This window comes from Myotis yumanensis, unplaced genomic scaffold, assembly GCF_028538775.1.
Source record: "Myotis yumanensis isolate MYYU_CA2020_CCGP unplaced genomic scaffold, mMyoYum1.0.hap1 SCAF_16, whole genome shotgun sequence".
Lineage (NCBI taxonomy): Eukaryota > Metazoa > Chordata > Mammalia > Chiroptera > Vespertilionidae > Myotis > Myotis yumanensis.
Genome location: NW_027223767.1, coordinates 39384067 through 39409116, shown reverse-complemented (window position 1 = coordinate 39409116; position 25050 = coordinate 39384067). Strand labels below are relative to the sequence as shown.

Genomic DNA, 25050 nt, shown 5'->3' with positions numbered 1-25050 from the left:
GTGGCGCCATGTTGTGGAGGCCTTGATTACCTTGTCTGAATCTAACTCCTCTTCTTGAATTTTAGCATCATGGATACTGACTTGTATGATGAGTTTGGGAATTATATTGGACCAGAGCTAGATTCTGATGAAGATGATGATGAATTGGGCAGAGAGACCAAAGATCTTGATGAGGTAAGACAAAGATATTGCTTTTTTCTTCTCTCTCTCTCTCTTTTTTTTTTTTAAAGCACACAAAACAATAAAGTACTGAATCCTCTGCACTCCCATAATATACCTTAGTACATTATAATATGACCTACTGGGGTCTCATAGTGCCCTAAGAAAACTTAGCTACTAAAGCTCCAAAAGAAAATATAAGCTAGTCAGCTTTTCCAAGTGCGGCTGCACTGGGAACTCCCTCAGAAGCTCAAGTTTTGAAAGACAAATAAAAGCAGTAGAACGAGAAGGTGCAGATTCCTATGACTCCCCTTCAGGAGAGCTATGGAGGATGAAGTCCAGAGTGGTCTGAGACCTGCAAAGACACTGACGATGCTTTTATGTTTCAGCAATGTTCAAAACAAGAAGTAGGTAGGCCCACTGCTCATCAGTGGAGGTGTGACATTAATAAAACAGAAAAGCAGAATCACAGTCCTGGCTGCTACCTGTATTCTCCGTCAGGAAAAATGTCCTTCAAATTAGAAACAATAGGAAAAACACTGGGAAAAGAAAATTGAAGCCATATATATGAGGTGAAAAGAGAGCATCTTGGGGCCTTAAATGTGTTCAAGTCTCCAAGTCCAGATGCATTAGGTCCTGGATGGGGGAGACCTTGAGGAGGTAAGCTGAGAGCCACTGTGGTCATCTGTAAGAAACAGGACTGGCTGTGGTGCTAGAAAGTGAATCAGGCAACTCGTCCTGCTTTTCAGAGATGGAGATAAGGCACTGCATTTCAGAAACTACAGGCTAGAAGTGTGCTATGCATGCATGGTAAAAATTATGGAAGGAGTTTTAAAACAGATGACTTTAAACACTTAGAAAGCTTGTGTGAGTTTTATAAAAATTTCCTCTTGATACAATTACTAGATTGAGATATAGGTCAGGTATATGCTGTGGATACTATATATCTTGATTTGAGCAAGGCACCTGATATATTATTTTTCTTATAAATCAGTTATTTTCTTCTTAAAAATATTACTTTAGCCTGGCCAGAGTGGCTCAGTGGTTGAGTGTGGACCCATGAATGAAAAGGTTGCTGGTTTGATTCCCGGGGTCAGGGCACATGCCCAGGTTGCGCGTTTGATCCCCAGTAGGGGGTGTGCAGGAGGCAGCCAGTCAATGATTTTCTAAAGATATATTTAAGAATATTATTTTAAAGCAATGGTTCTGTACCTTCTGGCCCTTTAAATATAGTTCCTCGCCAAACCGGTTTGGCTCAGTGGATAGAGCATCAGCCTGTGGACTGAAGGGTCCCAGGTTCGATTCTGGTCAAGGGCATGTATCTTGGTTGCAGGCACATCCCCAGTAGGAGGTGTGCAGGAGGCAGCTGATTGATGTTTCTCTCTCATCGATGTTTCTAACTCTCTATTCCTCTCCCTCCCTCTCTGTAAAAAAACAAAACAAACAAAAAAAAAACCAATAAAATATATTAAAAATATATATATATGTATATATATATATATATATAGTTCCTCATGTTGTGACCCAACCATAAAATTATTTTCATTGCTATTTCATAACTGTAATGTTGCTACTGTTATGAATCGTAATGTAAATATCTGATATGCAAGATGATCTTAGGCGACCCCTGTGAAAGGGTCGTTTGACTGCCAAAGGGGTCGCGACCCACAGGTTGAGAACCGCTGTTTTAAAACGATATTATATACGTAATTAATGAACACATTCTCATTCGAACAAAATAGAAAGTATATTTTGATTCTTATTCCATTTCACTCCCCTTCCCAAAGTAACCACTGTAACTCATGACATCCTTGTGGAAACTATAGGGCAGTGATGGCGAACCTATGACACGTGTGTCAGAGGTGACACGCGAACTCATTTTTTTGGTTGATTTTTCTTTGTTAAATGGCATTTAAATATATAAAATAAATATCAAAAATATAAGTCTTTGTTTTACTATGGTTGCAAATATCAAAAAATTTCTATATGTGACATGGCACCAGAGTTAAGTTAGGGTTTTTCAAAATGTTGACACGCCGAGCTCAAAAGGTTCGCCATCGCTGGTCTAGGGGCTGGGTCATAACAGGAGACAAGGTCACAGCCACTGAATAATGGGATGGAAAGAGTTTTGATTATGAGTCACTGCCAGAGCTCTTACGACATGCCCCAGGCATCTGTGCTCGGTCCCATCCTTTTCAACCTTTTTCTCAATGACTTAGGTAAAGATAAAGTAGTTTATAAAATTTGGACATCACATAAAGCTAATATATTGGATAACAGAATCTAAATTCAAAATGATCCCAACAAACTTGAATTGCACGCTAAATAAAGCCCAAGAAATCATTCATTAAGAATTTATAGAGCACTTATTATTTGCAAGGAATCATGAGGCAGGGAGAGCCAAGGCATTATCTCTGCCCTCCAGGAACATACTGCTTGCCAGGGGAGATGAAGTACATACAAAAGTGTTTTTAATATGAGACGGGGCCATTTAAGACATATTAACTTATATCCATGGTAATAGGATAAAAGGAGAGATTACTCCTGGTGGGATGACCAAGAAAAATATCTGAGGAAATCACATTCAAAGTGAAGCCAAATAAAGGGTTGGCATCTCTAGAGACAGGAACTAGAATGATTAATGATTGTCTAGGTTGGGGCATGGAATTGGGAAGTGATGGCTGAATGATCTAAAATTGATTGCAGTGATGATTGCACAACTCTGAGTATACTAAAAAACCATTAAAATTGTGCACTTAAAATTGGTGAGTTGAGAGAAATGTGAATTTTCTCCCACTAAAGCTGTTAAGAGCAACAAAACCATATAGTTAGGCTGTGTGTGAATGTTCTGGTCAAGGTCACCAGTGACCTCTGTTCTGGATCCAGTCCTCATCTTACTAGGCCTTTCTGTAGCATCTGACTAGCCCAGCTGATCACTTCCTTTTCCCTTGGCTTCCAGGGTATCCCCAGGTTTTCCTTCTCTTCACTGGCTGGCCCTTCTCAGTCTTCGCCGCTGGTTTCTCCTCATCTCCCTGACATATAACCGTCAACAAGTCCCAGCGCTCCATTCCTGATACCTTTTCTCGGTCTATACTCAGTCCCCTGGTGATCTCATCCAGTCTGTCAAATACTTTCTATTCACTGAGGACTCTCAAATTTATATCTCCAACCTGGACCTTTCTCTTGAACCTCAGCTTTGTACGTACAACTGCCTTCTTGGCTTCTCTACTTGATGTCTAATAGGGCAGCGGTCGCCAACCGGTTGTCCGTGGACCACTGGTGGTCCGTGAGTCCGAAAGATTGGCGACCACTGTAATAGGGCATCTCAAACTTCGCAGATCTAAGACCTAAATACTGAGCCTCCCCACCTCCCTATCCCCACAACCCACCCCAATTAGATGCACTTTTTTTTTTTTTTAATCTCCTATTCCACCTCCCTGCTCCAACATCCCATGTAATATATTCATTGTCCTCGGGTAGAGAGGCTGTAAGAGGCAGATATTAAACTGACAGGAACACACATTGTGCTTGAACTTACCCAAAAGGCCAAGAAGTGATTAGAATACACTTTTGACTCTACCTTCAGAACATATGCAGATTCAACCTCCCCTCCCTACCTTTTAATCTCCCTCCTTCCAGTATATTCTCAGAATGGAAACCAGAGTGATTCTTTTTAAAACGAAAGTCTGATCATATTATTCCTCTGCTTAGAACCACTGGAGCCAGCTTTGTAGGATATGTAGCAGTATCCCTGGTCTCTGCCCACTAGATCCCACACACCCAGTATAAGAGCCAAATACATCTTCAGATGTTACTAAATTGCCCCTGGTTGAAAACCATTGTCCTTGTATTTGGTTTCTTTAACTTGGTATAATGTTTTCAAGATTTATCAATGTTGTGGCGTGTATAAGTATTTATTTTTACTGCCAAATACTATTCCACTGTGTGGATAGACCACATTTAATTGACATTTGGGTTATTTTCACTTTTCGACTGTTATGAACATTGCTGCTCTGAGCATTTGTTTATATGTTTTTGTGTGAACATACGTTTTCATTTGTACCTAAGAATGAAATTGTTGGGTCATGTGGTGATTCTGTGTTTAACATTTTAAGGAGCTGCCAAATAGTTTCACAAAGTGACTGCACCATTTTACATTGCTAGCACCAGCATATGAGAGTTCCAATTTCTCCGCATCCTCACCGACACCTGTTGTTTTCTGTAAGAAAGTCTTTTTCTAAAACAGTTCAGTGAATCTAAGTGAACATTTTAAAGGTAGGGACTTATTCCCAGTTTCTATCTCTGCTTCCTGGCTTCTGCCCTTGGAAGGAATTATTTTCCCCTTAAAAGGGTGTGTTGTGAAAAGCCTCCCCACCTCCCTATCCCCGCCCCCCACCATTAGAATGCACCTTTTCTCCAATCTTGATCCACTTGTGACCAGTGGCTCACGCTTAGGAAGGAGCTCGTTCGAATGAGAAGAGCTGAGCCATCTGAAGCCTTGACTTTATAGTCTTCTCTTTGTGAAGGATCTTGCAAGAGTAGAACCTGCCCCACTGACTCGAGCACAGAACTCAAAACCAGGCTGTCACACATGTGAAGTCATTGCTCTAAACTCGTGTAAGGTCAGTTATTGAGCAGGAAAAGTGTGTGCCTCTTACAGCCGCTCTTGCTTTTAGATGGATGACGATGATGATGACGATGACGTAGGCGACCACGATGAAGACCACCCTGGGATGGAGGTGGTGCTGCATGAAGACAAGAAGTACTACCCCACAGCTGAAGAGGTGTACGGTCCTGAGGTGGAGACCATCGTTCAGGAGGAAGACACCCAGCCCCTCACAGGTACGTCAGGAGGCTCTGAGTTGTGAGAGCAACAGTGAAACTAGAACACTTCATTTCATAGCCATCAGCAAACTTGAGAATTCAGTGAATGAATTGATTAATTTTTCTTTACCACCTTCAGGTACCATTTCTGGATTGAGAGTCACTTAACCCTGGTTTTTTGTTTATTTGCATTAATCCTCATCCGGGGATATTTTTCCATTGATTTTTAAAGAGAGTGGAAGGGAGGGGGAGAGAGAAACATCTATGTGAGAGACACACGTTAATTGGTTGCCTCCCACACGATCCCCAACCAGGGCCAGAGATCTAGCCTGCAACCGAGGTACATGCCCTTGACTGGTATAAAACCTGGGACTCTTCAGTCCATGGGCCAACACTCTATCCACGGAGCCAAACTGGCTAGGGCAATCCTGTTTTAATATTCAATAAAACTCATAGTTTTTTTCTAGGGAAATAAGTTATTTCTTCATTTATCTAATATCTATTTAGGTGCTTGAAGACTGTATTTAAGTTCTCCCACCAAATAATCCCAACTCCTGAACCAATCCTCGTGATGCTTATTTTCTAAGGAGTTGCATTCTGTAAGTGCAAGGAGAGGTTTTGAACTGACATTGACCTCAGCCTATATCCAGTCCCTCTCCCTGTGTCCCACAAAATGAAGTTCAAACTCAGTCCACAATTCTCCTTTACTGTCTTGTGCAAAACAGCATTCCCAGAACTTCCTCAACATCTGAGTGATCCTTGAAAATAACAAGTTGATATCACATATCATGCATTCCGAAAGCTAAGCCTAATGGAATAGAGCTCTGTATTTTTGTTTTCTGCCTACCTGCACATCATTCATTACTTTTTTCCCCCCTAGAACCTATTATTAAGCCAGTGAAAACCAAGAAATTCACTCTGATGGAGCAGACGTTACCGGTCACGGTGTATGAAATGGAGTAAGTAATAAGGTCTCTCAGCCTCTCTTCATGAGTAGGTTCATTATTTCATGGGGGTATAGGAAGTGGTTTGTGGTTGAAGTAGCCAGTGAATTTCAAAAGCAAAATCTCTCCCTACAATTTTCCAAGATTTCCTTTCAGTTTATATGGTTTCTGGGATATTTAGTTTCATTCTTAACTTTTCTCTTGGCTCTCATCCATATCTCAGCTGTTTTCTCTTCTTCCAAATCTCTAGTTTGGTATTGAAAGCCAGCCTTAGTACTCAGAGAGTACTAAGTATTATAATTGTCAGTGTTGGGCCACCAGAGCCTATTTTGACTCAGCAAAATTGCTAAGTGTTTTGGAAGCATAACGATTCTATTTTGAAAAGGAGGGCAAAAGTAGGTAGGTATACAGGGTGGGCAAAACTAGGTTTACAGTTGTGAGTATGTGAAACAGTTTATTCCCTCTTTTTTATATATATATAATTCTTTATTATTGAAAGTATTACATATATCCCCGTTTTTCCCCCATTAACCCCCTCCAGCCCATCCCCCCATCCTCGCCCCAGGCCTTCAGTACCCTATTGTCTGTGTCCATGGGTTATGCATATATGCATACAAGGTCTATGGTTCATTACCTCCCACTCACCCAGAAACAGTTTATTCTTGAATTATTATTTATTGATTATTATATTATTTTCCATACAAATACTGTAAACCTACTTTGCCTAACCTTGTATGTGTGGAATAATTTAGACTCTTCAAACTGTTTTTGCAAATATTTAAACTGATTAATTCACTTGCATGGCCCTCGTATATTGAAGTGTTTGTGGCTCAATATTAGATAATGAAGCTTTTTTTAGCCACATTGTCATCTCGTATGTTCAAAAGAGTGGAGTCCCTCATCAAATGTTCAGCTCACCTACCATCATTTAGACATTTTTGAAGCAACTTTTCAGTTATCTTCAGAACTTGCTTCATATTCCTTTCTATTCTCAATGGTGATTATTTTAAATCTCCAATCTTTGAAAGTAGACTTGATCTTTTTAAAGAGCCAAAGTCATCTGAAGGCTACTTGCCATAAATAATGTGGGTGATAAGCAAGAAAGACAATGCTGGTTTTGGTAAAGATGGAAGTTCTCTGCTCAGCATTGTTAGATGCCATTTGTTTTGTTAACTAGCTCTGATGACAGTTTTAAAAGGGAAACTCCCAAAGTTATTCTAAGTCCCTTTAGCATCAGTGGAATAAATGGATTTCGAAAGGGATAGTACTTGTGTGTGTGTGTTAGTTCTGGTATTGGTTTTGATTATTTTTTTCCTTGCTTTCTAACTCTTATTATTTTGCTGTTGAAATCCTCATGAGACTTTGCAGATTGTGTCACTTTCATAGATAAGTCTATTCCATCCCCAAAGCCAGAACTATATAGGTATAGAAATTCGCATCTGCCTCCGAGCATTGTTGGTCTGGAAGTTGTTCCTGAACAACTAAAAATTCCTAAAACACTTTTGCACCCCTCCCCTCTTAAAAACTTTTCACATTTCCTTCCTCCTTTCAGTTTCTTGGCAGATCTGATGGATAACTCAGAACTCATCAGAAATGTGACCCTTTGTGGCCATCTCCATCATGGCAAGGTGAGAGAACTTTTAGCTACTTGGGACGGGATTTCTCTTCGTTCCTGCTCATTTCTTCAGCCCTCAGCGTCATAGGGTGGGATTTGAGCCCAGAAGGCTGGACCTCCTGACGCTGGGGCCTCTGCTTATTGTGAAACCTCGATGTGAAATTCTAGCTTTCCCTAATCAGCGTGCGGAGCCTGTTAGTAAGCCACTTGCATGCCCAAGCCTTGTGTCGACAGCTGGACAGAAAAGGGAAAAATGAGCCTTACTCTGATTTCATATGACTTTATTTCCCTGGGGATGCTTGTCCAAGAAAGATTGCATCTTTCATTTGAAAATAATCCTGTGGTTTTCAGTGTTGATCCTTTGCTGTCCCATAATCCTCCTTGTTCTCTTCCTCCTCTCCTTATCCCTAAATGATGTGTTGTGTTGGGAGCTGGGGGAAGAGTAGAATAGATTTTCCTCTGTGGTTGGCAGGTTTTAACCTTCTCTTTCCTTTCAGACGTGTTTTGTAGATTGTTTAATAGAGCAGACTCACCCGGAAATCAGAAAGCGCTATGACCAGGATGTAAGTAGAAATTCTGTTGAGGGTTTAGGATAAGCCATTCAAAATATACAGGGGGGTCTCTCTCTCCCCCTCCCCTCAGCCTTCTCACTCACTATAAATAATGACGCCTTCAAAGTGCTGCTTTATGATTGTAATCTCTATTAATTGCCTTTAAGAAAATAATTACAACTTTATCAGGAGCATAAAGAATATTAATCTGCAGTATTTTGAGATGACCTGTTCTGCACTTGGGATCCCTCCTCTCTTCTGATATATTCTGACTTTTTTTTATTGTTGTTAATCCTTACTTGAGGATATTTTTCCATTGATTTTTTAGAGAGTAGAAGGGAGGGGGAGAGACAGAGAGAGGGAAACATTGATATGAGAGAGATACATCGATTGGTTGCCTCCTGCTCGCACCCTGACCAGGGCTGGGGATCGATCCTGCAACCGAGGTACATGCCTTTGGCCACGACCTTTCATTCCACAGGCCGACGCTCTATCCACTGAGCGAAACCAGCTAGGGCTTTTATGGCCAATTCTTTTTTCTTTTGTTTTTATTTTTTATTGATTTTTAGAGAGAGGGAAAGGCAGAGGGCTAAATAGAAACATCAATAAGAGAAAAACATCATCAATCAACTGCCTCCTGGGCATATGCCCTGATGGGGAATTGAACTAGCAACCTTTCAGTTCATGGGTCAATGCTCAACCACTGAGCTACACTGGCTGGCTATAGCCTATTTTTTCCTGTCATAATATTAAAAGCTTCCTCTATAAATATAATACAATTGGACTGTGTTGTTTTCATGATAAATTTACATGCCTACGAGTGAGGCCAAGTGTGGCTGCAAGTCTCAGTGTAATAATTGTTCAGTCTCTGCCAGATTGACTGTTTGACATGGGCGGATGTGTCTCCCTTTACCACGCTAAGAATTGGGTGCATTTGGTATAATTTAGTTTTCCAGCTATACCTGGTCTTCAAACACACATCCCAGAAACACACATGCAGGGGCATTTTCCATCTGTGAAGGCACTGGCCTCATTGTCTGGAGTTTCTGTAGAGAGACCCTGCTCTTTTCATGTATTTTCTTCCTGAGGCAGAAACCTTGAGTTGGGAAGTGGTGGGGGAAAGTTTGATTGTTTGTGTGGGAGAGGAGTCTGAATTCAGTTGGTAACAACAGTTTGTTTTTTTCAGCTCTGCTACACTGACATCCTCTTCACAGAGCAAGAGGTAAGCTTGCTTTGGGAACTCCGACTGTTGCCCACGCCAGACCCAGCAATAGTTTTGTAGGGAGAATAGGGAGTCTTTATGATAACACTGTAGTCCATACCACAAACCCCTCTTTCACTCCCAGCTCTTTATCTCCTAGCTTCTACCTACCAGTCATCCCAGGATTTCTAACTTGAAAGAGAGCTGGCTAGGCAAGCTGTAGGATAAAAGGGAGGAACCCTCCTGTCCTTGACTGGATTTAATGTGGTCTAATAGGGCAAATACTAAGAGATGATGTGTACGTTTGTAAGTTATGCAGAAGCCGACGTGATTTTTAAAATTATGCTTAAAATCTGTAAGATGACTTCATCCATATGACAATGCCTTTCTAGGAGTAGCTTCTCTCTTTTTTTTTAAACCTTACCGGAGATCAAGCCTGGTACCCAGGCATATTCCCTAACCAGGAATCAAACCAGCAATCTTTTGGTCCATGGGTCGATGCTGAACCACTGAGCCACACCAGCAGGACGCTACTGTTGTTTCTTAATATGTTTATTTGACTAGAGTTTAATAATTATTCCCTATTATAGGTTTTTAATATATTTTTTGTTGATCTCAGAGAGGGAGGGAGGGAGAGAAACATCAATGATGAGAGAGAATCATTGATTGGCTGCCTCCTGCACACCCCGCATTGGGGATCAAGCCACAACCCAGGCATGTTCCCTTGCCCGGAATTGAACCTGGGACCCATCAGTCCGCAGGGTAATGCTCTATCCACTTACCCAAACCAGCTAGGGCCCCTGTTAAAGTTTTTAAAAATGTTTTTAGCCTAAAATGCCCCCAGATTGTTTTTGGTTTTTGTTTTTTTACTTACCTAATGCTTGGTTATTTTTGTTTCCAGTGTATGAGGAGGATAAAACTTGTTTTACTTTTTTGGTATTTGAACCAACCCCCCCTCCCCAAATGCTGTTTAGCATTAAGATATTTCATCTTTAGGGTCATTCTGGTTGGATGGCTAGATACAAATCATACCTACCACAAAGAGATAAACCTGTGTAATTTACTAGCAACCGGCAAACCCCAGGAGCAGAGTGAACCCCTCTTGTATAGGAAGAAGACTTGAACACTCTCTTTTTGTGGCTTTCAGAGAGGTGTTGGCATCAAAAGCACTCCTGTGACAGTGGTTTTGCCAGATACTAAAGGGAAATCTTACCTCTTCAATATCATGGACACTCCAGGTAGGACATTCCTTGACCCTTCTTTGCTTCTGACGAGTTAATTAGCAAGTGCTGTGCTCCAGACTTTCCGTTTGCTCCTCTCTTTACTCTCCTCTAGAATATTTAAATTTTAGGACATTTTATTCATTTATTCGCTGGAGCCTGCTCAGGCCCCATGCTAGACGCTATGGTAACAAAGGTGAGTCAGACATGGTTTCCTCCTCGGGCAGGCTCAGTCTTTTGAAGGAGATTATGGCAGCAGCACACCAACTGCTTGCTGGTGGGCACGCAGGTTACCGTGGGAGCAGGGTGCCTTGCCCCGTGTCTGGTTCTTCCTCTTTTGGAGAAGACCAAGTGGGGCAGAATTTTAAACAGGAAAATTTGAATTTTAACAGGTTGGTCTTCCTTGCCCAATGCCCTCATACCTGTCAGCCCTGCCCCCCACCAGCATCTGGCCAGGTACTATCTCCCTTGCTCCTGGCCCTCCTTTGCCTTTCTCCTGCCGCCAAATTGTCTTCTGTTCCACAGAACTCTGCTTACTGCTGAGTAGACTAATGTGAATGTGAATATGTAATGCCCTCCTAGCTAAGACACTTTCTTCTTTTTGTTTGGGGACCTCTGTATAGAAGTTTAATCCAAGGATGTGACTCTAATGGTGGAATTTTATTCACCACAGATTGCTGTGGGGAGAAGGGAAAGGGAAACTGGGAGTTTGCAGTACCCCTCAGACTACCTACCAGTTATTGTGCCTCATCCTGCCACCACACAAGTGGCAACTTAGTGACTTAGTTGTATTTGCTTTACAGGACATGTGAATTTTTCTGATGAGGTCACGGCTGGCCTGCGCATCTCGGATGGAGTGGTGCTTTTCATCGATGCTGCCGAGGGCGTGAGTCTGGACCCCTACTCCCTGTTAGGTCTGCCCCACCCACAATGCCCAGAGCACTGAGCAAGCTGGGAACCAGAGAACATGAGAGTCTGTGGAATTGAGGCTCTTATTTGCTCTAAAACTAAGGAAATAAATGAAGTTCAAAATTAGTTCTCAGTCCAGAGAAGTTTAAAATGAATGATAAGGACCCATTGCTATTCAGAAAAAAGATACAATGACAAATGTAAATAAAAGGAAGGGAGGTGAGTATATTCATATAAATGAATTTTAAATATTAATGAATGTTTTTAATCATAAGAGAAATTGGAGTTAAAGGACCCAGGGTGTCTTTTATATTTCTAAATTGAAAGATAGGTAAATTGGCTAACCTCATTCATGTTGTCATTAGTGATATAGCCAGCAGAGGGAGCCAGAATTGCTTTTATTAAATTGATTTTGTTTTGGAAAATTTTCAGATTTATTGAAAAGTTGCAAGTACAAAGAACTCAGCTTCATTTGCTTTGTAATTCTTTCTGTACATGTATACACATACTCACACGTGTGTGTATTCTTCTCTTGAACCATTTGAAAGTAAAATATTTCAGAATGTATTTCATAAGAACAAAGACATTCATTTACATAACCATAGTACAGCTACCAAAATCAGGAACTTTAACCTTGATACATAATTGTTGTACAGATCTTTTTGTACAAAACTTAGTCTTACTAATTGTCTCATAATGTCTTTTATAGAATTTTTTTCCTATCATGCTGCATAGCATTTAGTCTTCATGTCTCTTTAGTTTCTTTTAATTGGTTAGAACTCTTCTGTTACCTTTCTTGGTCTTTTATGAATTGACATGAAGAGCGCACACCATTTATTTTGGAGAATGTCTGTTTGGGTGTGTCTGCAGTTTCCTCGTGATGATGTTCAGGTGACTTTTGGCAGGAATACTACCTACGTATAGTCGTGTTCTTTTAGTCCATCCCATCAGGAGGCCCATGATGACACCTTATCGAATTGGTGATGTTAACTTTGATCACTTGATTAAGGCAGATCTATCAGCTTTCCTCAGTGTAAAATTACAATTTTCCCCTTTGTAATACATAATTTGTGGAGGGATACCTTGAGTCTGGTATACATTCTTTTGCTACAGTTTTTATCATTTATTCATCATTCTTAACTTGTTTTTATAATAGTTGCAGGTGGTGATTGTCTAACTCGTATTATTCCTTCTGTATTTATTGGTTGGAATTCTGCTGAAGGAAGAGCTTTCTCTTCTCTCCGATTTGCTCATTTATTATCAGTGTGGATACATGGATTTTTATTTTACTCTGTGGGTTATAATCCATTGCTATCCTTATATGTTTTGATACTCTAGTTATTCCAGATTTGGCTAGTGAGAGCTCCTTCAGGCAGACTTCTTTATCCTTTTGACCTGTCCCATCCTTTTTTTAAAAAAGTACTTCCTTCCTTTTAGGCACAAAAAGATGTTCTAGAATCATCTTGTACTTTCCCTGCCCCAGTCCTTGAGTCAGCCATTTCTCTAAGGAACTCTGACTCTTTATAGTGGGGATTGGTATTTAGAAACATCAGGACATGTTCCTCGCTACTGGGGTACATTGCTTCTTGGTCCTTTCACTGAACACAAATAATATACATCATACATATCTGTAACTATTTTTACTCATATATTAGAAAATCATTGACACAGCAAAAATGAAAGAAAGTATTAGTTTATCTTAATGCCTGCACTTCCATTTTAGCACCATGGGTTCTTTCTAATTCTCCTGTTCCTTCTCCAGCACTGAGAAACCTGGCTCCCAACATCACCAGTGTATTTATTCGTGAATCTGCCTTCGGGCAAGATGCCATCTGATTGCACCCAGCAGTCTAGGCCCCCTCTTTTCCTCGTGCTTCCTGTTGTAAAATAGTGCCCTCTTTGACTTTGCTCTGGACTTTCCTGCCCTCTTGGCTCTGACCGCCTGTGTCTCCCAGGTGATGCTGAACACAGAGCGGCTGATCAAGCATGCGGTGCAGGAGAGGCTGGCGGTCACCGTGTGCATCAACAAGATCGACCGGCTCATCCTGGAGCTGAAGCTGCCGCCCACGGACGCGTATTACAAGCTGCGCCACATTGTGGATGAGGTCAATGGATTGATAAGGTATAGGGACCTTGGCAGTGTCCTCAGGGACTCTGGTTTTTTTTTTTTTTTTTTTTTTTTTTTTTAATTAAATTTTTATTGTTCAGATTACATTTGTTCCTCTTCCCCCCCCCCACAACTCCCCTCCTTCCAGTTCCCGCCCCACCCTCCGCCCTCACTCCCCACCCACTGTCCTCATCCATAGGTGCACGATTTTTGTCCAGTCTCTTCCCGAATCTCCCATTCCCCTTACCCCCCCCAAAAATAGTCAGTCCATTCCCTTTCTATGTCCCTGATTCATTATAATCACCAGTTCATTCTGTACATCAGATTATTTATTCACTTGATTCTTAGATTCACTTGTTGATAGATGCATGTTTGTTGTTCACAATTTGCATCTTTACCCTTTTCCCCTTCCTCCTCTTAAAGGATACCTTTCAGTATTTCGTATAATACTGGTTTAGTGGTGATGAACTCCCTCAGCTTTTCCCTGTCTGTGAAGCTCCTCATCTGACCTTCAGTTCTGAATGATAGCTTTGCTGGATAAAGTAATCTTGGTTGTAGGTTCTTGGTATTCAGCACTTTGAATATTTCTTGCCATTCCCTTCTGGCCTGCAAAGTTTCTGTTGAGAAATCAGCTGACAGTCGCATGGGTATTCCCTTGTAGGCAATTGAGCCTCTTTCTCTTGCTGCTTTTAAGATTCTCTCTTTGTCTTTTGCTCTTGGCATTTTAATGATGATGTGTCTTGGTGTGGTCCTCTTTGGATTCCTTTTGTTTGGGGTTCTCTGCGCTTCTTGGACCTGTAAGTCCATTTCTCCCTCCAGGTGGGGGAAGTTTTCTGCCATTATTTCTTGAAATAGGTTTTCAATATCTTGCTGTCTTTCATCTTCTGGCACCCCTATTATTCTGATGTTGGTACGCTTGAAACTGTCCCAGAGGCTCCTTATACTATCTTCACACTTTCGGATTCTTTTTTCATTTTGCTTTTCCAGTTGGGTGTTTTTTGTCAAATCTTTGGTTTGATTCTTGTGCTCCTCTGGTCTGCTATTGGGTATAATATTCTTTATTTCAGTCCGTGTATGCTTACTTTCTAATTTCTTTATCGTAGCATCGAGGGTCTCATTAGTTTTCGTGAGGCTCTGCACAAATTTATGGCAAGCCCTCAAAATTGCGATTCTTAGCTCCATATCCTCCATTTCTGTCATGTTTTTTTGTCTCCACATCTTTTATGCTTTCTTGGTGCACCCCCTTGTGGTCTTTGTGCGCAGTCTTGTTCTAGCCAAGCCTTAATTGTTGTAGTTAACACTAGAGGGATTTGACCACCAGGCCGACTGGCTGCAGGAAACAGCTGTGTGGAAAACGTCTGCCCTCTGGGGAGGCGCTAATCCAGCCTTTGCCTGAGGCGATCGGCAAATGGCTGTGCGCAGGCTTTGGGCGGGGCGGGATCCACAGGGCGGGCGGAGGGAGCAGTCATGGCCACTCTCAGTCCCGTTCCCAGAGGCTCTGCTTCTCAGAACCCCGGCAGCCGCTGCAAACCTCGGAGAGAAAGCTGCCCTCAGGTTCCAACTGATGCCGGATAATCCCGCTTCTCCCGTTTGAGTCTGGGTCCCTAGAGACTCGCCCGGATCTGGAGCCCAGAGTCTGAGACTCGCTCCCGACCGAAAACGACAACTGCGCCCTCAGCCACCAGCCCGCTTTGCGCGCGCACCTCGGTACCTTTGTATTTTCCACACTGCGCCGCCTCTGAGCCTCGGTTTGCTGTTCTCTTTCCTTCTAGTTGTAGAGTCTCTCTTCAGCCAGCTTTCCTGTGGTTCTGGGTGATGTCCGTTCCGTCTTTTAGTTGTATTTTTGAAATGGTTGTTTGCGGCAGCGGTCTCAGGTGTTTACCTACGCCGCCATCTTCCAGTCATTTTCAGGGACTCTGGTTTTTCTGAATTTTAACCTTGAACTCTGGAAGCAACTTGGATTTCTTGGTGTGTGTTGATGAGCTTATTGGATGGGGCTAGAAGCTCACTGCATGGCTCTACAGCAGTGGTTCTCAACCTTCCTAATGCCGCGACCCTTTAATACAGTTCCTCATGTTGTGGTGACCCCCAATTTCATTGTTACAGATTGAACATAATTAAAGCATAGTGATTAATCACAAAAACAATATGTAATAATATATGTGTTTTCTGATGGCCTTAGGTGACCCCTGTGAAAGGGTCGTTCGACCCCCAAAGGGGTCACGACCCACAGGTTGAGAACGCTGCTCTACAGGAACTGACTCCACAGCCTGGCTTCCTTCACTTTCTGCCTTAACCACTTGTGCACGCATCTTCACACATCTTCAGTTTAGTATTGTGGTCAGTTCCTTGAGCTCTAGAAACAGTCTCATCTTCACCTCATACCAGGCATGTAAAGTTGGGCAAATTACTTAAGCTTTTAGAGCCTCAGTTTCTGCTTCTGTAAAAGGGGATAATAATAATATTTGCCTTATGATTTGTTATAAGAAATTAAGTTGGCATCTGATGTAACACGCTGGGCACAGTGCTTAGCAGTAACTGATCAGTGAATAATGCTAGCTGCTCTTACCTTATTAGCACTCAGTAAATGAGGGGACTGTTGGCTGTTGTTTCTGGATATAGCTGCTTTATGAGATAGGTGTACAAGGGCTTACATTAATAAGTATGACTGATGGTTGGAAGACTTAGAACACAGTATCAAGGTGGCTTTGAAGAATAGGTTAAAGGTGAATTAAAGACAGTTATCTGTAGGCTGCAGAATGTACTGGATGACTTCTTGAGGCCCCTCAAAGGGCCCAGGAACAGACTGTCCTACTGAGAGGACACCTCTCCAGCTGAGGATTGCGGGCACTACCTACATGGCCAGAGACAGATTGACGTGCAGGAGCTTCTCTGGTTGCAGCACTGATTACTACCAGGGATACCTCCTCCCTGTCTCTGGAAGGGCTGAGAATGACTAGAGCAGGGGTCCTCAAACTTTTTAACAGGGGGCCAGTTCACTGTCCCTCAGACCGTTGGAGGGCCGGACTATAGTTTTTAAAAAAAGACTATGAACAAATTCCTGTGCACACTGCACATATCTTATTTTGAAGTAAAAAAGCAAAACGGGAACAAATACAATATTTGTATTTGCATGTGGCGCGTGGGCCGTAGTTTGAGGACCCCTGGACTAGAGCCTAAAATAATACCAGGAGCCAAAACCGGTTTGGCTCAGTGGATAGAGCGTCGGCCTGCGGACTGAAGGGTCCCGGGTTCGATTCCGGTCAAGGGCATGTACTTGGGTTGCGGGCACATCCCCAGTGGGAGCTGTGCAGGAGGCAGCTGATCGATGTTTCTCTCTCATCGATGTTTCTAACTCTCTATTTCTCTCCCTTCCTCTCTGTAAAAAATCAATAAAAATATATTTAAAAAAAATAAAAATAAAATAATACCAGGAATCCCAAATATGGAATGATAAACCTCTTCAGAAAGGGAGATGGGGTGGGAAAGGACTAAATCCCGATCAGCCAAAATAGGAAGTCACGAAATCATGTTTCAGCCTCTAAACAAGAAATAGCCATGGTAAACATATTATTTAGGAATATGGGGATAAATGCTCTAAAAGCAGCTTTGAAAGAATTGAAAGCAGTTGCCTCTGGGGAGCATAACTTGGGAGTGAAGTAGGGGACTGCTCTTTATAATCCAATACTTTTATTTCTAAATTAAGAAACTCCATAAAACATTGTGTAGTAAGGCTAGGGTTGTGGATTTAATCCCTGTAAAACTAATTTTGTTATAAATATTAGTGGACTTGTGATGCTGTTGCTTCTGTATGACTTTTAAGACACAGTTTTTTAAAATAATTTATTGTTGAAATTATTACATATGTTCCCTTTTTCCCCCATTGACCCCCACTTGTCATTCCCCCCCGCCCCCCCCCCCCCCCAGGACTTAAGCACTCTATTGTTTGTGTCAATGAGTTATGCATATAAGACACAAAGTTTTTTTTGTTTTGTTTTTAAATATATTTTATTGGTTTTTTACAGAGAGGAAGGGAGAGAGATAGAGAGTTAGAAACATCGATGAGAGAGAAACATCGATCAGCTGCCTCCTGCACATCTCCCACCGGGGATGTGCCCGCAACCCAGGTACATGCCCGGCACAAAGTTTTAACACAAATTTTAAAACAAGCCAAACAAGCCTGCAGTGGATAGAGCATCAGCCTGCAGACTGAAGGGTCCCGGGTTCAATTCCGTCAAGGGTACATGCCCGGGTTGTGGGCTTGATCTCCAGAAAGGGGTGTGTAGGAGGCAGCCAATCAATGATTCTCTCTCATCATTGATGTTTTTCTCTCTCCCTCTCCTTTCCTCTCTGAAATCAATAAAAATATATTTTAAAAAAATAAAATGAAAATAAAACAAGCCAAACAAAACAGAAGAAAGATCTTTAGGTGGTGGGAATGGGGAGCAAAGTTACTTTTTCTTTTACTCGTGCATTCATTCATTTATACTGGTGTATGTCTATTTGTGTTTGTAAGATTGAGATTTCTCCAGAATGTACTTCTCTCCGATCGCATTAGACTCATTTCCTGTGTTCTAAGACCTTTGTCTCTATCCTCCAAGTTTTCCCTGTCTGTGGGTGCAGTTAACTTCTCCAAGATCACGCAGAGTGTTCCCAGCTCTGGGAAGTCCGCTTGTTACTGTGAGTTAGCGGACAACTTCATCATGTCACTTTCTTGGACCCGGCAGTTGGCAAAGCTGACTGTATTATGTAAGCCCATTGGAGGGCAAGGGCTGGAGAGGCTGTGATACTGAGCCTCTGCCCTCTGCCCTTGGTGTGTGTCAGCCTGGCTCTGCACTCATGACCGTCTCTGTTTCAGCATGTATTCCACTGACGAGAACCTGATCCTGTCCCCACTCCTGGGCAACGTCTGCTTCTCCAGCTCCCAGTACAGCATCTGCTTCACTCTGGGCTCCTTTGCCAAGATCTATGCTGACACGTTCGGTAAGTCTGGCTGGCAGTCTGTCTCGCCTGTTTCCCCAGAGTCCTGTGTGTCTTTCCTGCTGAATGGTTTAGAAATTGGCTTCAATCAACTGTTAGTCTCACATTTCGGGCTTTTTTTGGCCCCTAGACTCTTCCTTTAGGCTCAGTGGTTTCCAAACACTAGAACAAGAAAGGTAACTAGGAAGAATGAAGAAAGAGCTCGTTTAGGAATAAGATTCTCTCCTAGAGGAATTATCTACGCTCACAAAGCCCCTTCAGATCTCTTCCTCAAAGATGAAGCCTCCCTCATTAGTAGTGTTCTAGCTGGCTTTCCAGCCATGTCTAGGCAGGTAGAAAATTTGTAGACCCACTTAAGAACTCATGATATGTAGTCAGTGCAGGTGATTCTCTGCTGCGATGCCCAGTTGAATGATTTTATAGGTTCGTGGAGCCTCGACCAGCTTCCCATCTCAAGGCTCCTGCACTCCTCTGTGCCTCCTTCAGATTCCAGTAGACACCATGTCCTGTGTCGTGTGTCAAATTCTGTGCTTCATTAGAAGGGTCATATCACCCTGTTTTTTTTTGTTGTTTTTTTGTTTTTTTTTTAATATGTTTTATTGATTTTTTACAGAGAGGAAAGGAGAGAGATAGAGAGTTAGAAACATCGATCAGCTGCCTCCTGCACGTCTCCTACTGGGGATGTGCCCGCAACCCAGGTACATGCCCTTGACCGGAATCGAACCTGGGACCCTTGAGTCCGCAGGCCGACGCTCTATCCACTGAGCCAAACCGGTTTCGGCATGTTTTTATTTTATTTTTAATCCTCACCTGAGAATATGTATCCATTGATTTTTTTAGAGAGAGAGGAAAGTAGAGAAACATCGATGTGAGAGAGAAACATCAATCGGTTGCCTCCCATACGCGCTCCAACTGTGGGTAGAACCTACCACCTAGGTATGTACCTTGACTGGCAATCAAACCCGCGATCTTTTGGTGCGTGGGACGACACTCCAACCAACTGGGCCCCGCGGCCAGGCTGTCATCCTGTTCTTAGAGCTGAGGAGACAGGCTCTGTTAGAGGTCTCACAGCTGGCAGGCGCTGGAGCGCCAGGGTTTCTGTTCCCACCAGTCAGCTGTCCTGCATCACACTCAGCGTGCATACACTTGCTCATGTGAAAAAAAATGGGTAAATAAAACTTGGTCTTTCTTTCTTTTGAATATATGCATACATATTTACCACATTTTCATTGCAGAAAAGTGGAAAATACAGTAAAATCTAGTCAAGAAAGCAAAATTCACCAATAGCCTCATTTTCATAATCATTATAAACATTTTGTTAAAGTTCCTTTTTTCTCTGTTTAGTGTCTTAGGTAAATGAGGTCATATTTTACATACACTAACACAGGATAAATATTCACACAGCATTAGATCATAACAATTTATTAAAGTTTATTTCTAAAAATTATTTTATGTAACTGCTCATTGGCCCACTGTATGGATGTACTATAACTTAACAATTTTCACATCCTTAGACATACATTTTTGTTGTTTCCAGATGATTCTTTAAAAACAAAAAAGGATAAATGGACAATAAGTGAACAGGATTCCAGTTTATGTTTCTGGATGTTTTTGTATCAGCATGTAAAGCAAAATCCAAGACCTTTTCTATAATTATAATGTATAAGTGATTCAATTTCTGATTGAAAATGGAGAGCCTCAGGAGAACTGATTACTCATCCTTAGAGGCCACTATTATGAAGGAGCCATCTCTGTGCTCCACATTGTTATCATGAAAAGCCATGTGTAGACTTTTAGAAAGTCAGCCCTGGCAGGAATATCAGAGATCATTGAGTTTTTCCCCTTCATTTACATGTGGGAAAACTATGCCCGGAAGTTATTGATGGAGTTAGAACTAGACTTTACTTTGGTACTTTTTCTGTCTATCGCCCCATCCTGCCAAAGTTGATACCACGTCCTCCTGCTAGGAATACAACAAAGCATGATGAATAATCTTTGGCTTCTAGGAACTTCATCCTGTGGGTACTGGATGGCAGTTGTAAGGTGGTGTGGGCTGAGTTCCAGGTAGCTGCGGTAGGGAATTCAGAAGCGGGAATCAGCTCCAATGACCTAGGGGTCAGGAAGGCTTCAAGGACATGGGGCTTAAACAAGTGGACAGTAGGAAGCCAGGAATTCCAGACTTACAGGGTTGGGAAAGGAGTGCAAAGGCAGGTGGTGGTAGCCCAAGGCCTGGGCCATTGAGTAACTGGACACTTTCACCCAGGAGAAGAGTTTGAGTAAAACTGCTGGCAGGTAGGCTGGGACCACATTGAAGAGGGTTTGGAATGTAAAGTTAAGGAATTTAGACTTTACCTGTAGGCAGTTAGGAGCTATTCAGTATCAAAGATTGGGGTGGGGTAATGTGTGCAAAGTTGATGGAAGATAGGCCAGACACAGGAAAGGATGCAAGAAGGGACACCTGTTTAAACATCTCTGGTCAATATTCAGGCACAGGATTGTAAGTATTGGGTTACTGTTATCTGTGAGACTGAGAGGGAGGATATTAATTAGAGAGATGTTTGCTCATTATTTCAACTTTTATTCAACTTCCGTTAGGCACTAGGCCTAGTTCCTGTGAGTACTCAAGCAGCTCAGTCCAGTGATTATAATACAACATATGTTGAGTGCAGTTATGGAAGTGTGTAAAAGACAGGGTGGTTCACAGAGGAGGGAGAGTTTCAGTAACTAATAATGTGGTAATTAACAAAGCGGTTTGAGCCTGGATGAAGTGCCAGTGGTAGCTGAAAGACAGGAAAGTCTGAAGGGGAATGGGACTTTGGGAAAAAGGTGATGAATCCCTTTTATGCCATCTCAAGTGAGAGAGAACAGTGTCTGGGTAGAAATATCCACGAGGTAGTTGGTGATATCAGTGACCTATTTGAATGTTATAGGAGTTCTTGACTCAGAAAATCTTGAATTTTCAAGGCCACAGTTGCTTGGTTCAGTCAGACCAGGATTAGCAGTTGCAGTCAAACTAAAAGTATTGTTAAAAGATGAGAAGCCGAAACCGGTTTGGCTCAGTGGGTAGAGCATCGGCCTGCGGACTGAAGGGTCCCAGGTTCGATTCCGGTCAAGGGCATGTACCTGGGTTGCGGGCACTTCCCCAGTGGGAGATGTGCAGGAGGCAGCTGATCGATGTTTCTCTCTCATCGATGTTTCTGACTCTCTATCCCTCTCCCTTCCTCTCTGTAAAAAATAAATAAAATATATTTAAAAAAAAAAAAAAAAAATGAGACAAAGATGTGGCTCCGTGGTTGAGCGTTAACCTATGAACCAGGAGGTCACAGTTCAATTCCCAGTCAGGGCACATGCCCGGGTTGTGGGCTCGAGTAATGATTCTCTCTCATCATTGATGTTTCTATCTTTCTCTCCCTCTCCCTTCCTCTCTGAAATCAATAAAAATATATTAAAAAAAAAAAAAAAAAAAAGATGAGACAAAGGTTGGCTTTGTTGTTTTCTTTCCAGAGGGCTAGGTACCTGCCTTCCGGAGGCTTGGGGCTGGTCAGAGCCATAGTGTGACACTGCAGCGGGGAGGTTGCCCACACTGGCAGCAGAAGAGAGCTCCAGTGGATCGGGAAAGAGTGCGGGGCCCGCTGGGCTCCACTTGTGGAAGCGAGGGTGTGTAGGTGCAGACAGAGGATAACATAGAGGCAGTTGAGCCTGTTCCATCAAAGGAGGAATAAAAACTACCCTTGTCTGCAGCCGAGTCCTATGCCTGCTGGAGACGGATGCCACCTGGGTGCTCGTTTTGGCTCCAGCATAGCCTTGTCTTGTCAACGTGGGGCCAGCCTTGTCCTTTGTGTCTCTGTGTCCTTGTCTGCCCGCCTGGGTAGAAGGAAATGTCTGGGCCTTGGAAAGAAAGGTGCTAGAATTCCTCAGCTACAAACCGCCTGTGGCACCGGAAAGAAAATTCTGAATCATAGTTTGCTTTGCTAAGTAGATTGTAATTGTATGGCTCTCTTACAGGTGACATTAACTACCAGGAATTTGCTAAAAGACTTTGGGGTGACATCTACTTCAACCCTAAGACGTAAGTAGGCTGTGGGAAGTGACACTAGAGGGTTATCCATTTTCCCAGGAGTGAGGACAGACAGGAAGAGTTCTGAAGATTAAAACCTACTTTTTTCTTAGACGTGAGCTACCATGTTTCCTCCTCTAAGAGAGCTGGTTTCATGAGCTCTGACAAGGTGAGGGGTTGTTTCCGCTCAGTGCAGGCACTCATGAGAGTCATAGCCATATGCCCTGTCAGGAGCCTGGAAATGTTCTGCTCTCACACACACATTTCTTCCCCTTGGCCCTGCTCAGAACTTGGGAAATACACCCTGGAGGTCAGTGACACTGTCGTCTTCTTCCTGGATCACCCATAATTCTTGTTTTATCTTTAGACGAAAGTTCACCAAAAAGGCCCCAACCAGCAGCTCACAAAGGAGCTTCGTGGAGTTTATCTTGGAGCCCCTGTATAAGATCCTCGCTCAGGTAAGGGTGTCGGGCCACCTGGGTTAGGTCTGCCCCTCTAAGCACAGGGTGAACTTGGACTCCTTCCTGCCCCTCGACCTGCTCAGTTTTGTATTACTAAGTCTGAAGATGGTTGGTCACCAGTCTTCTGGATCTGGAACACTATAGTCCTCTAAGTGCTGTTGAATTTAGAGTGAAGGGGAATGTACGAAAGAAAGAAAAGGCACAACTTAAACAGATTTGTGCAAAGATTTTGACTATTTAAAAGAACATCACGCTTGAGAACTTATAATTTCAGTTACGGAGGTTTAACTTACAGATATAATTGTGAAAGTCCTCCAGTTTTTATATATATTTATTTGTTATGGCATTATTTATAACAGTAAGAAAAAAATTTAAAACCTGGAAATCAGTTAAGTGTTCTTCAGTGATAATCTGATTAAATGAATTCTGGTACAGCCCATGAAAGGAAGTATTTTGCAGCCATTAGAACAGCGGTTCTCAACCTGTGGGTCGCGACCCCTTTGGTGGTCGAACGACCCTTTCACAGGGGTCGCCTAAGACCATCCTGCATATCAGATATTTACATGACGATTCATAACAGTAGCAACATTACAGTTACAAAGTAGCCACGAAAATAATTTTATGGTTGGGTCACAACATGAGGAACTGTAGTTAAAGGGCCAGAAGGTTGAGAACCACTGCATTCGAAGACTGGCAGCATGGGCTTGTACTGAATGACTCTTCTGGGCACATATGTATGTGATGTTTGTCAGACTGAACAGGAGGCACCAGACAGTTAAACATACGGGATGCTCCAACAAAAAGAGTATAATGTTATATTGGTATGAATTTGCTCCCTAAAAGGCAGAACTAAAAGTAATAATTTTGTACAAGAATTTTCATACAGTTCTAAAATATGCAAGTGTTGAATAAGTACTGTGCACAGTGAACACACGCATATACACAAAATGTGTGTGGTCATTCCAACTTTAAAATAGTAAAACATAGCAACAAGACAAAAATAACATGATTCAAATTTATTAGTGCTAAAAAAAAATACTTAGTATCTTGTGTCAGGCTGGAATGGATTAATAAAAAAAATTTATAAAGTCTGTCTTGGTAGAGACCTTGAGTCTGCTGAGGATGTTTTAGCTTGGCCCTGCCCTGACAGCCGATGGAATGCTAGGTGACCTTTTTTGGTTCCTTCCAGTGCAGTGATCCTCTCAATCTGAGAAGCCTCTAAATAGGGGAGGTTAGGGGACTGCCTGAGTGGAATGAGGTGCTGCTTTTCAGACACCAGGGGGCAGCACTGATAATCCGCCTGAGAGCTCCAGGTTTATTGGCTGGTGTGGGCATTTAACCAAGCCTGCTTCACCCAGGGTTGGCACCAAAGGTTTTCTTGAAACTAAATCATTCTTGCCAAAAGCTCTCCGTTTAGACAAGGACCTAGTGCAGTTACCCTTCAGGTTGCCCATTGGCCTTCCCTTCTCCTCCTCCATAGCACCACAGTGGGGCTACCACTACAGCTGATGTGTCTGGTCTTGTCACAGGTTGTGGGGGATGTGGACACCAGCCTCCCGAGGACCCTGGACGAGCTTGGCATCCACCTGACCAAGGAGGAGCTAAAGCTGAACATCCGCCCCCTGCTCAGGCTGGTCTGCAAAAAGTTCTTTGGCGAATTCACAGGTAATAAAGAGCTCGTGGCCCCCTTAACGTCACTGTCATGTCCTGCCACATGTGTCGGGGGAACTTTTCCCTAACCCACAGTGGGTCAGAGATCTGAGGCCCTTAAATAAGGTCAGGATACAGAGCACCTGGATTTTTCCTAGCTGCTTTCCTTAGTGGGTGGTACCAAGAATTCTGTCTTGGGAAACAAAAGCAATTACATTTCCCTACCAGGAGGAACATGCAAGTAAAGAAATGTGGAAGCAGATACTGAGGTTCTGGTATTTTTGCCAGGAAAGTGGACTCATCGGTTGATGTGCAATAGTGGGAAAAGCACCAGGCGAGGACTTGGGAGACAGTTTGTAGACGCAGATTTCT

The 25050-nt window shown here is 42.6% G+C and overlaps 1 protein-coding gene across 1 annotated transcript in view; it reads left to right on the top strand.

The window, feature by feature from the left end:
• The window catches only part of EFTUD2 (elongation factor Tu GTP binding domain containing 2), a 38943-nt gene that overhangs the window by 4186 nt on the left and 9707 nt on the right, over positions 1-25050 (top strand). The window contains exons 2-14 of the mRNA XM_070395485.1: positions 66-174; positions 4836-5001; positions 5864-5942; positions 7480-7555; positions 8040-8105; positions 9280-9315; positions 10442-10532; positions 11318-11400; positions 13379-13545; positions 18389-18513; positions 22516-22579; positions 22935-23025; positions 24558-24693. Of these exons, the coding sequence (XP_070251586.1) occupies positions 70-174; positions 4836-5001; positions 5864-5942; positions 7480-7555; positions 8040-8105; positions 9280-9315; positions 10442-10532; positions 11318-11400; positions 13379-13545; positions 18389-18513; positions 22516-22579; positions 22935-23025; positions 24558-24693 (1285 nt within the window). The 5' untranslated portion in view covers positions 66-69. The remainder of the gene's footprint in view (positions 1-65; positions 175-4835; positions 5002-5863; positions 5943-7479; positions 7556-8039; positions 8106-9279; positions 9316-10441; positions 10533-11317; positions 11401-13378; positions 13546-18388; positions 18514-22515; positions 22580-22934; positions 23026-24557; positions 24694-25050) is intronic.